Genomic DNA, 13586 nt, shown 5'->3' with positions numbered 1-13586 from the left:
TCACATTCATCTTGAAAGCTCTAGAATTTTGTTTGACAAGGAACTTCTTTGTCTTTAACGGCAAATTCTACCACCAGCTCAGGGGCACCGCAATGGGTTGGATATGTGCGCCGACCTATGCGAATATGCTACTGGGCTGGTGGGAGGAAACCTGTGTTTTCTCAGACTCCAACTCACAGAGCACTTTAAACATTGATGCCTGGTATAGGTACATAGATGATGTCCTAGTAATCTGGCAGGGCTCACAAGCCACTTTTTCTACATTTGTACGGCAGCTTAATGAGAACACCATAGGGCTGAGTTTTACCCACGAAAGTTCCGAAAAATGCCTCACATTCTTGGATGTTTTGGTTTCTAAGAATAGTGAGGGCACCATACTCACCGAGGTTTATTGTAAAACAACCTCTACCAACTCCCTTTTAAGGTGGGAGAGTAGCCACCCATTACCCCTGAGGCGTGGCATCCCCAAGGGGCAATACCTACGCCTCAGGAGGAATTGTTCCACCACAGAACTATTCCTCAAGCAAGCCAGGGATCTACGTCATAGATTCCTGGAAAGAGACTATCCAGACAAAATTCTTAGAAAAGCTTTCCAGGATGCCCTTAAGAATGACCGAAGTCACCTCTTAACAACAAAAAAACAGGTGATAAAGAAAGAGGAAAAAACCATTAGGTTAATCACCACGTTTAACAATGGGGCTGAGGCTGCAAAAAGGATTTTGCAAAAGCATTGGGACATATTGATGATGGACCCAGATGTGAAAGATGCCATCAGCTCGCATCCAACAGTAACCTATAGAAAAGGACGTTCACTGAAGGACAGGCCTGTCCACAGTCATTCCAGGCAACATCAGGACCAGACTTGGCTGGGCAAAATGAATGTCACAGGCAATTTTGGATGCAGTGGGTGTGTAGCCTGTCCCTATATGAAGAGATGCAAGTCCTTCACATCATCAGTCACTGGTAACTCCTACATGATTAAACAGTACATGAACTGTAAATCTGTAGGAGTAATCTATAGAGTAGTCTGTGAATGTAAAATGGAGTACATGGGCAAAACAATCTTAGTTTAGGAGAAGAAATGGAGCACACCTAGGCGATATAGCTCATGGTAGGGACACGCCGTTTGCCCGCCATGTGAACTTAGTCCATAATGGTGATGCCAGTAAGATCTGTTTCCATGGCATCCAAGTAATCAATAGACCGGAAAGGGGGGGGAATTGGGACAAGCTAGTCCTACAGCAAGAAACTAAGTGGATATTTCTGCTGGACACGGTGGCCCCGAAAGGTCTAAATGAAATGCTAAATTTTGGTTGCTTCATATAATTCTAGAGCAATTTTGAGTGGGGGTTTTCTTCTGCATGTACCCTCTTTGGGAAAGTCTCATTCTGTCTGTTCTTTTCATTTAAATGTCTAAATTACCTTGCCAGCTATAAACCAACTAGATTGCGCACTTGGATACCTACATATCAAGCGATGATTATATACAGCATAATACGCCTTTATTTAGTTAGTATGCAACAATAACGCTAGCATACAGGATGATTGAAGTGTATCCATGGTGACAACACTTCCGTCCACCTCTACCTGCATCCTAAAGCATCCCATTGAAGTGGAGGTGAGGGCGGAGTGTGGGCATATCTGGTGTGGTTACGCCAAGGGCTTTTTGCCTTCTCATGCCGAATCTGCCCATACTTGACTCCTCCCACTCAATGACGAAACAATGTCTGAGTGGAGGAGTAGCGAGGGGGTGTGGCGCATATTGAGCTTGCTCGGAAGCGACTCCTCCCACTCTATGATGAAATACTGTGAGGGTGGAGGAGGAGGGAGGAAGGGTGTCAGGGGAATCCCCGGCTATAGCTCCTCCCACTTTGTGGCGTAATAGCTCCTCCCATGCTGTGATGAAGGGAAGTGATGTCATAGCTCCTCCCACTATGTGCCGTCATAGCTCCTCCCATTCTGTGACGGATGGAAGTTACATCATAGCTCCTCCCACTCAATGATGGAGGGAAGTCCTCAGCCTATCAGCTTTCTGACTGCGCATGGGGGAGGGCAGCATCAACTTTAAAAGTGTGAGAGCACCAGATTGTGGCGCCCATGCCACTACATCTAGCCACCATACTAGTATAACTTGTATTATACAGGCCACTGCTCGTTTTTGATTCATTTTAACCCTTTGATGTGGAGCTTTTGCAGCCATACTTAGCATCAAGACTGCATAGCCCACTACATTACTTTATTCCCCTGATGAGTGCTTCACACGACGTATGAAACGGGTAGGGATTACATATTAGGGACTAACAGGGTCTGAAAGGGACAGTACTGGGACTGTCCTTGTCAGGGCGGGAGCAATATTGCAGGGTCAGGATACAAAGCGATCGTAGGGCTTAATAGGTCCTGCACCTCTGGACCAGTACCGCTCGACCAGGAGACGGAGCATCGAAGACTGGTGAGATCCACCCTATTATTCCTTGCTGTCCGGATTAATGTTGGTCCGTGGTTTTGGGATGATGCACCGTGTCATATGCTATACAGGAAAGCACTAAGACACGGTGAGGTATTACTGGGGACCGTGTCAGATGAGACTTATTGGAGGTCTGAACGAGCTCCCTTTTGATGTGTTTTTGCTGACTAGATGGTTGATGTGCATATTATTGTGGTTCACTGAACTTATTTTATCATTAATTATTAAAAGTTACGTTTTACTTATGGTACTGGTACATTCTGCTGGATTTCATATCGATTTATGGATATATTTTTCTTGACTTAAAAAGTGAGTTGGCCAACTAGGCAACCTTTTTCTGTCTTGTTCAGATTTAGAATTAAATGCCTTTCTAAACGCAATTCAAGCCCCACGTGTGACAGCACCCTTGTTATACAGGTGACCCCTTCCATTAACTGCCACAGTCGAACCTCTCGAGTGGGGTCTGAATAGTATTGTTTTAGGAATATGCCTGTTGGGGTAGTATGGTGCAGGTCCTACTTGGCATAGATCTGTTTGTGAACACAGCCTGCATTATGTTAAGTGTAGTCGCCAAGAAAAACATTTTGTTACTTATTAGTGTTGCATACAATGGTAGTCAACAACAAAAGAGGAATTTGGAGCCTTAGTTTCCTTCCAGACTTTTGCTTGAAACATTAATGAGTTTCACCTGACAACTAGTAAGTATTATGTCAGTTTAGCACCTCTTATACATAGAAACATAATGAGGGGGTTCTGCATAATTTATCTCTATAGCTAACTTCACTTCCTAACTGCTTAAATATACAGTGATGGTGATGGCACACACAGCGGCTGTCATACAGCTGCCCCACATGGCCCTTTCAAAAAATGTACAACCAAGGGGATGTTCTTAACTTGACAAATGTATGTTTGCATAGAAATAAGGGAGTGTGAACCAGGGTTATATCAAAGATTTAGTTTGTTGTGAAAGCAGAGCTAGAGGTTTTTTAAGACCCAAAGGGTAATTTTTTGTGAGTGCAATCCTATTTTGTAAAGGTGGTCTTCATCTTAAGACTTTTACAATGCAGTTGTTAATCCTCTATGCAGGGGGCTCCCAAGCCGAACCATCATGTGTCTGCTCTGGTGTCAGGGAAAAAACCCAAGCTAGCAGCACTCTTGAGTTCTTGTGGCTGCTATTATTGGTCAAGTGCTTCGAGATGCATCCTTAGGATACCTGTACAAGTTGTGTATTATGCAATAAACCTGCAGCACAAATCCCTAGCATTATATGTCTTTTATCTGTAGCTATCTGATCCACATCAAATAACTGACGTGTCACTTACCTCTTCAGATCATGGTGTTAAAATCAACCTTTGCAAAGAAAGAGGCTGCGCTACACCCCCACTGCAGAAATATGGCAGCATTGTACATATCAGAACCAGCCTATTTCAGCTGGTATTTGGTTCATATGTAATAGCTGTGTTTCTGCAGCCATTCTACCTCCAGGGTACCTGCACAGGGTGCCAACTACCTACAGTAAACCACCTGCAGTAAATTGGCTCCAGATCATGGCCACTATGCAGTTTATAGCACAGTCTCGCCAAGCTGTGGAGATGTCCTATATTTGGGCAACTTTGCAGTGTGGCCGCTCATATTTCAATGGAGAGGAAAGGAGCAGTCAGTCCCTCTCCCCTTCTTCAACATGCTACGTGCTATGCCCTGGAACCAATCCGGGCATTTGAATAATGCGCAAGACTACGTGCACACTGTTTCACATTCATGTGTCATATTTTATACAGCAGTTTTGCGTTTCAATGTAGTCATGCATGTTGCCAATTTTTTCACTGGTCTGTATCTGTGTGTCATGTCTGCGATTATGTGTTTTTTTGTTTTTTTTTGTTTTTTGTTTTTTTTAAGTGGGTAAATTCCTGTCCGTATTTGTGGGCAGTGCCTTCCCATAGAAGTCTATGGAGCTGTGAATAATATTGATGCCACACAGGTACTATCAATGTGCCATATTTGCAGATCGGTTGCCAGGTAAAGTCAAGTAACTGGAACAAGCCAAAGACATATTTTGCCAGATTTCCAGATTCTATATGAACCAAATTAGGCCAATTTCACACTGTAGAATTTTTCAGTTTCTGAAAGTCAAAACCAGTAGTGGATCTAAAAGTTACATTGGCAAGATTTGTAACTCTTCTGTGCTTGGAATTGTTTCTAAATTTTGCTTCCAAATATTGTAGAAAAATATTAAACAGAATACCGCTGTGGGAAACTGGCCTAAGGCTGCCTTCACATGAATGTGTGAAGCCGGTTTGTACAAGGTGGGCATATCGCGTGTGAATGCAGCCATCTGTAACACCACCATAGAGAAGCGAGCGGTTGGCATTGTAGTATGGCAAAATATAGGACATGTCCTATATTTTTCTGGTCGCGGTGCAGTGAGACCTTGCGTGTTCACCAGTTGCCATAGGAGTCAATGGGGACCAGTTTGCGGCCGCATATCAGCCCCTCACATGTTTGTGTGAGGCCGAACTACTGCCTAACCACTTGTATTTGGTTCTATTTTATTCTAAATATTACTTTTGTATGTTTTGGTCCATGTCAAAAATGTGTGAATAAAAATAAACACTCCTGTACACAATTATAAGACTTATTTTTAGTTGGTGTACATGGAGTGAGGGTGTGTTCCCATACTCGTAGAGAGAGGCCTCTCCTTTTTCAGGGTGCTCCCGTGTTTGGTTTTAAAGCTACAACCTGACTATGTGACCACTTCATTGTTTGTGAATGTTCTTTTTGACATAATTTGCCACAATGCACATCTACAGTATGTTGCTTCCCTGATTCGCTCCAGTTACCGAAAGTTTTTCTCTAAATAATACGTGGGCTAGGTTACCTCAAATAAGTGTCTCCGGACAGACGGCTTTCTTTAGTCCACATAGAACTGTAGACTTTTGAAAACTTGCCTTATTGGAATGAAAATGACCTTCTTTAGATGGTGCACCGACTTGAAAAACTGCTCAGAAGATGTTAGTTGGCTTTTAAGGGTAAATAGAAACCGCAGGAAACATAGATTGTGTAAATCCTACTAACCTATAACTGCAGTAAAAGTGTGTAAAGTTGATAAATTAAGAGGTAATAGAGAAAAGCCCATGTGCCGAGTTTTCTGTCTAATCTGTATTATAAAGATAACAGCTTATCAGTAGCTGGAGTCCTCATTCTGAAACATACTATACTGATTTATAATTGCCTATGGCACACACAAGTGGACATGCTATATCCATTGTGGGATGAACTTTTTGAGAGTTTTGTTTGTTCTTTTTTTTGTTTTTTTACATTTTTGTAGGGGTCAGTTTGTAGTGTACTCCCAAACCTGTGTCCTAGACTTCTATAGCAATGCTTCGGCAAGTCTGTAATTATTGCCCATTAGAAAATGATAATGTACAGTGCAGGTCATTTTTTTTTTTTTCAGTATCCTCGTGTTGAAACCTAACTGAGCTCTTGAAACTTTTTTTTTTTTTTTATTGCAGGTAAGATTAGTGCTGGCAATCATACTTCACTAGTCATCAATATTTCACACTTTGACCTAATGACAGGTACCCATAGTCTCATATTAATATTCAGTCTTTTTAAATAAAGATTCTTGGCTTAATTCAGCTTTACAAGTACACAAGTTTTCTGGCACACTTGCAGCACAGAGGGTCGAATCGTGTTAGCATTTGTGCAAGACTGCGTCTCGTCACTACTCTCCTAGGATCAAGTCTTACTACAATCACAAAAATTTCACAAGAACATAACACTCTCAGAATACTATAGTATTAGGTCTGGCCATGTGTTTGTTTGTTTCTTTGTTTGTTTTTTTGTTTCTCCTCCCGTAACTTGTCAATAAAAAACGTAGAATGCCTGATAACATTAGACCAGTGAAGATTTGTTCTGTATTTGTGATCATATCTAGAATAAATGCATTACATTACTATAATGTTATATATTTTATATACATTGTAGTGACAAACTCATCTTAGTAAAGCTGTTTCCATGATTTACTGGATTGACATAATTTTTGTTTTTCATGGTAGTTGGCTAAGTGAAGTTGGTTGATGTGGTTTCCTTTTTATATACAATTTTAGCTTTTAAAAACTAGTTTGTCCTGGAGATGTACAGCTAACAAACTAAAGTACACATCTAAAAGAGCACAATTAATTGCTGAGCAAAACGGATTTAGCTCAGTCCAGCTAAGCCTAGAAAATAGAATAATGCACATGCAGCAGTTGTAATGTGGATGTGAGTCACACAAAGAATGGTTTATCTGACCATGCTAAAGTGAAACAAAGCAGAGTACAATAACTAAATGGTCAGCAAAAGTCTGGCCGGGATCTAGCCCAGACACCAGAACCGTATTGTGTGAGCTGTTCCATGTTGTGCTTTTTATTACAAGGAAAAGCTCCGCTTATGCTTGTGGGGACTTCCAATTATGTAAACCGCATAGATTGTTAAACAAAAGTTTTTGAAGTGTTTTCCAGGGACTGGTGACTTAATTTATTAAATGGAGTCTGTCAGCAACTTTGACAATTTAAAGATGCAGATAGTGTTTAGTACTGACAGAGTGCAACTGAGCGTGAAATGGCCCCGTTGCCGAGGCTTGCCCCCACCCTGCATGTTTTTCATATAAAATAAAGGACAATCTTATTCTCTGACCAAGAGGGTGAGTGCCGTTACTATCCTCTGTTACTACTATGGAGTGTTTGGTGCTGGCCCTGCGGAGCTGTCTTACTGTACCTGTGCATTGTTAGTAGCTGCAGGATTAAGATTGTGAAAAATTCATTTATATTCCAAGAAATCTCTTCAATCTACTGCTGCAAAGCCCCTCTTCCTTAAGTACTATTGACTCATGAGAGGGGCTTAGCAGTGTTCTGTTAGGACATCGTCCACCAGTATGCTCTTAGTCCAACCACAATCCTGGAATAAAACCTTCACACAAAGGAAACCTGTCTGGAGCTTTGTATGGTCAACTGCTGACAGGTTTCCTTTAATATCACACTGGTGAGTGTTTATCCAAGAGAAGGGACTTGGTACAGCATATTAGGTGCAGTTGTCTGGATATTAATGCCCAACCTTAGGAATAGGTCACAAAGTACAATTTTGCTTTAAAAAAGTTCTGTATCCCAGTCCTCTGGGATACCAAGGACTGCAGGCGGAGGTCTTGAGTCACTCAACCTGTCTGGCAAACTCTTTGCTGGGTTGACAGCCTCCTCTGCCATAGGATTGCCACCACCTGGCCCCGCAGTGATGAACTGTTTGGTGCAATGTAATCACATAGTTACTCATAGTCCATATCATATTCAGTCATGCAAACAAATAAAGACAAGAGATAGCGGCACTCACCCGGGAATCTTCTTTATTCAGCTTAAAGGGGTATTCCAGGAATCAGCATAATTCATATACAAGTGGGCACTCAAAATATAAGGTAATGTATAATTAGTTGTTATTTAAAACTTTGCTCCCCTTAGCAGAAAATGCTGGTGACATAGACTGTAATGAAGAAATAAAATGCTACTGGCCCTTTAATCAGTCCGTTAATTTCCTCCGCGCGGTCCGTTGCAGAGCATGCACAGTACAGAAGATGGCCGCTGGTCACATGACCACATCACATGTCCTGCACATGGTTGGTTGCAGTGCATCCAGTATGGCAAGTGTTGTGGTGATGGCAGTTGCACATCATTACTATGGTAACAGTGCAAGAAAACCTGTTACATCATCACTGGGAGCAGAGCATAAGTGGTAGGAGGAGTTACTGAGAACTAAAGGATCATGGAACTTGTAGTTTCCAGTGGCGGCCATCTTGGAGATAACTCCACCTACTTTAGAGAGGCCATAAATTTTGTAAATCATAAAATCAAACTATTTAAGCTCCATTTTGTGACTAATGACATTGAGTATTGTTGTATTCATTTATTTATATCATCATGGGTTTTTGTGTCAGACGTTATTCCCGGAATACCCCTTTAATGCATAAGACAGGGAGGTGCAGCACAAGAAAGGCTTCGGCGACGGGCCGTTTCGCGCACTCCTGCGTTTCGTCTAGCCGGCTAGACGATGCGCAGGAGTACGTGAAACGGACCATCGCCGAAGCCTTTCTTGTGCTGCACCTCCCTGTCTTATGCATTAAGCTGAATAAAGAAGATTCCCGGGTGAGTGCCGCTATCTCTTGTCTTTATTTGTTTGCATGGATCATCTACCTGGTTGAACAGCTGTGCACCACCTAATATCCTAATCATATCAAGCCCGAAGTGCTGTGCCTGTGTTTCCGCCATCAATTACCCTCGCTCCTGGTCTGGCAGTGCCGACATCCCGCTAGGTGACTTGCCAGTATCCGGCGTTTTTCTATTCTATTGATCATATTCACTCATTTGTCAGTCATTTTGAATATTCATATGCAATCTCATTTGTAATAGATTGCAAGTGCAGTGATTGAAGCTTGTTTATGTACAATCCAGCATTAGGGGCTATTTGTCACTATTATCCTTGGGACTATCCGTCCCACAACCTTATCCAAGGAAATAAATGTCATGAATATTAATGAATGATTTTTATTGTTTTGTAGAAAGATAATATGCTCAGCTAGTTCTGCTCTGTAACATACTGCATGCAGGTTAGACTACATTTTGGAGGCGACATGTTCACTACAAGTAGTGTTTTTATTTATTTTCAAGGAAATGAAATGCTTCATGTATTGAATAAAGCGTGTAACAATGTTCTGTTGCTTTTTCAGGTAGAGAAGTACCTGCTCTAGCTTGCTGAGGTACAAGCGGCCTGAATGTTTACACAAGCCTTCTACAATACGGATCTCTGCATTGTGTTTGAAGAGTCATGATGTCTTGATTTATGATAGTCACTTAAAATGACGTATCATTTACAACGGCTTTCAGGGTAAAATTTCATGAACTGATTGGAAACTTCGGTCTGCACAACTTTGTTTCCCAGAATGCTTATCAGTACCAGGCGGCTAAGGAGATGCCAGTGTTTACAGATTTTGGCCACTTGTTTTGTCATGTCTTTAATGCTCATGTGGGTTCAGGATGACAATGATTTTGTGAACCACATAAAATCCTACTCCTACCGATACCTGGTTAATACCTATGATTTTGTAAATGACAGTCTGACCATCGGACGGGATAAATCTGATGCACACAGCTACAGTTACCTGATCAGCAACAAAGATAAATGTCAAAATGAAAATGTGCTCCTCCTACTGTTTGTAAAAACATCACCTGAGAACCGAAGACGTAGGGATGCCATTCGGAGAACCTGGGGTAATGAGGATTATATACAATCCAAATACGATGCCACCATAAAGGTTATGTTTGCCCTTGGGGTAGAAAAAGACCCTTCAAAACGCAATCTACTCCAAAAGCAACTTGAAAGTGAAAACGCAGCATATAATGACTTGGTACAACAAGACTTCTTGGACACTTTCCATAACTTAACATTGAAGTTTCTTTTGCAGTTTGGGTGGGTGAATGCATACTGTTCTAATGCAAAATTTATAATGACTGCGGATGATGATGTTTTTGTCCATACACCCAATCTAGTTTCATACTTGAAAGGTTTGGACCAAATTGGTGTTCAGGACTTCTGGGCTGGTAGAGTCCATCGTGGGTCACCTCCCGTTAGGAACAAAAATAGCAAGTATTATGTGCCTTATGATATGTATCAGTGGTCATCCTATCCAGATTATACAGCAGGGGCGGCCTATGTTGTTTCTCAGGATGTGGCTGCTAAAGTGTACCAAGCCTCACAGACCTTAAATACCAGTCTCTACATAGATGACGTATTTATGGGAATTTGCGCCAATAAAATGGGAGTTGTACCTCAACATCACCTGTTCTTCTCAGGGGAAGGAAAAGCCCCCTATCACCAATGCATCTATAGTAGAATGATGACTTCCCATGGACATCTGGAAGATCTCCATTATCTATGGAAGCAAGCCACAGATCCAAAAGTAAAGGAGTTGACATCTGGCTTCTGGGGTGACACTTACTGTAAACTAGTGAATATGATGCTTCTGTGCAACATCCGTTACAAAGATACATACCGATGTTCTGCAGCATGGTCCTAAAACTTGAATAAAATGGCACTTCGCCTTGCGTATTGTATTTTTATGGCCAATCTCACTAGAGAATGTGGAAGCTGTAGTATATTGTGCGAAAAGTAATTCTGAATGTTTTTGTCTCCTCCTTTCAATCTTTCTTTGACAAGGTGTTGACAACTTGGAGATAAATAAAATCCATTCTTTCAAATGTTTCTAATATCCAAAAGTGGAAAAAAAGTGCATGATAAATCTGTCCTTTAGATCACATTGCTGATGAATTTTAGTGATGACAGTAAATGGAAATCTGTGAGATGTTATTTCTAGTGATAATTTGAGGCCTCCATACACACGAACTGGAAATAACCAACCTGATTGGATACATTTTGACTAGATTAACTAAAAAGTAACAAAAAACCACGCCTACACATAAAATCTGTATGTAAGAAAACTCCAGTTGAATGCATATTACTTTATAATTACCGTATAAGCCAAGCTCCCTAATTTTACCACAAAAACCTGGTAAAACCTATATTTTTTTTACTCGAGTATAAGCCGAGTTTGGGTTTTCAGCACATTTTTTTTTGTGCTGAAAAACTAGGCTTATACTCGAGTATATTTGGTACTTTATATTACTAGATACCTTTTCCTTATATTTTCTGTTCCCTTTTTCATATTTATACTCATGGACTTGTGCACTGAAAATGTCAGGTGTGATAAGTATGCTTGCTACTCAGAAAACCTTGTCCATATTACATAAACCCATAAACTTCAGAGTTGTGCTTCCTCTATATTGGAAACCGCTTTGCTTCTGTCTTGACTTCAAGATGATTGTACTGAGCCTTTGTATTGTATGTTTATGCTTTGCTGCTTTATATATGTTGGTGCACAGCTTCCCAGCAGATGGTCTTCTCTGGCATCTGCTCCTATAAATTTCACCAGATTAGTATTTCTTACAGTCGGCCAGTGTTTAGCAGCACAGTTTACTGCACACCACGAAAGTTATTTGAACCTTCAGCTTACAAAATTGCAGCTTTTTTTAATATAATGTCCAAAAGATGCTGTTCTTCCTCCATACAGGGATAGGAGTCACTGGAAAGACACAACATCTTGGTGGACATCTTTGTAGTAAAGCTTTCTTGTGTGGTAGGTTTTTATTCACATGGCAGAACAGAGCCTTGATAAGGCTAAGATCACACATGCATTTGACAGGTCCTATTCATCTTTCCATTATTAAGCAGCAGAAGTAGCTTGCATCTTCTCTACGGTATTGATAATTTGAAGTGTAACGGAGTATCTGTTGAAGTCTGCAGAAAATGGAACCTTCCATTTAGTTTATTTTAAAAGATAACCAAAAAAGAAAGAGTAACTGAAAGCCCACAGCAGGTGAAACTGGACGTTAAATTGGGTAGTGTGCTAGATGTTGTTTCAACCCCCATTTATTTTTATGTGTTTCAACTGTGGTTTCTGTGGCCTGTGCATGAGCAGACTTCCTGGGCCACAAAACTCTGGGCAGGTTCTATTCCTGGCTGTGGATCGGGCAGTCTCGCTTACAGTCATCAGCTGAGCTCACTTGCAGATAACTGGTTACAAACAGGAGGCCTTGAAGAGCTTGCATTTTGCACTCTTGCCTCCGGTTTCTCTCTGTTCAGATGCTGGTAAGAGGTGTCTGCTTCCAGAGTGTTGTGCCTTCTGTTTTTGGGGTGCAGTCTTGCTGATGATGTACAATGTCATGAAATGCTGTTTCTCTTAATATGATTTTTGTTTAAATTGCCTTTTATATTTAAATTTTGAATTTGTTTGTGAGAATAGCAATGCAGCAGGTCTGTTCAAAAATGTCTATTTTTATATGGGAAGCGTACTTATTTATTCATAAAGATATGAAGGCATACAGTGTAAACTGGCCTGAACTTTCAGGTACTACTCTTCTGCACCTTATGGTCTTTAATCTTGGTGAGAGCACCTGCGAAGTGCACTGTGAACTGTTTGAGACCTCTCTTGGTATATAGTACAGACCTGGTCAACTGACATGACTGACACTTTTTTTTTTTTTCTCCCTTTTTCTAAGTTGGAATGGTTCAAAAGAAAAATACTTTTTTCTTTTTAGGCAATGCTTCCGTCAATGCCTTTAAGACTGTACCAAAACCTGAAATGTGTGATCTGTGCCGCATGGAGTGGTAGTGGTACATGATCAAGAACAATTTTAACCAAACCATGCAACCATCGAAACCCCACCCGGGATCGATAAAGTACTATCGTATTGAACTGTGAATTTCCATGGTATTAAGTCCGTTGTGGGGACATGTATATGGCTGCCAGCTTGTGGCCGTACATGCGTACCCCATAGGCCGGCAATAAGCGCACAGAGCGATACAGCACAGCACACATGCGGCACCGTACCGCTCCGTAAACAGGGAAAAGATAGGACATGTCCTATCTAACTCCGTGTTATGGCGCAGTTCCCCATGCATCACTATGGAGAGGGTAGTGGGTGACCACTCCTCCTCTCCATTGCAGCGAATGTATGCCCACCCGGCATGCATACGTTCATGTGAATGTAGCCTTAATCTGCCAGACTAGTCTTCCAGGGGTTATCTAGCAAAGGATGAATGTGAGAACTGGTAACCGCGTGTGAGCTGTTGTTGTCCATTTCTATGAATGACTAAGCATGCTGCTCCAATTCTGCTTTTCTTGCAGAACATTCAGTTGCTTGTATTAAATATGGTGTAACGTGGTGATTTGTACCAAAACTGGTTTTTATCATAAAGTTCTCTAGAATGTGAGTACCTAGATATAACATACAGTATGTCGTTCTTGTCTACAACATGTTAAAAATGACCAGCGTCCCAAGTATGTTTTACATGTGTGATTTTATGTATTTTGTATGTTTATATTTAAGGCTTTTTTTAAAAGAAATAAATTGTAAAATTTTCTTTCAATAAATAATCTGACTGGTAAACTAGCTGTATCCAATAATAGACCCTTTTTTTTCCTGGGTTAAATCTGTATGGCACATGATCATATTAAAAAAAAAAACCACGAAATTAGCAGGTGCTG

At 41.0% G+C, this 13586-nt stretch overlaps 2 protein-coding genes across 10 annotated transcripts in view; one reads left to right on the top strand and one right to left on the bottom strand.

The window, feature by feature from the left end:
• Positions 1–13445, top strand: part of B3GNT5 (UDP-GlcNAc:betaGal beta-1,3-N-acetylglucosaminyltransferase 5) — a 31260-nt gene extending 17815 nt beyond the window's left edge. For 6 of the 9 annotated variants that reach the window (XM_072142718.1, XM_072142714.1, XM_072142717.1 and 3 more), the window contains exon 2: positions 9213–13445. In XM_072142718.1, coding sequence (XP_071998819.1) covers positions 9426–10559 — 1134 coding nt within the window. In that variant the 5' untranslated portion in view covers positions 9213–9425 and the 3' untranslated portion in view covers positions 10560–13445. Of the gene's footprint in view, positions 1–4391; positions 4481–5973; positions 6040–9212 lie in introns of all 9 variants that reach the window. The other 3 variants (XM_072142712.1, XM_072142711.1, XM_072142715.1) reach the window with 2 other exon arrangements.
• The window catches only part of MCF2L2 (MCF.2 cell line derived transforming sequence-like 2), a 178193-nt gene that overhangs the window by 75385 nt on the left and 89222 nt on the right, over positions 1–13586 (bottom strand). The window lies entirely within an intron of this gene.

Source organism: Engystomops pustulosus, chromosome 3, assembly GCF_040894005.1.
Source record: "Engystomops pustulosus chromosome 3, aEngPut4.maternal, whole genome shotgun sequence".
NCBI lineage: Eukaryota > Metazoa > Chordata > Amphibia > Anura > Leptodactylidae > Engystomops > Engystomops pustulosus.
This window is presented reverse-complemented; position numbering and strand designations above follow the sequence as displayed.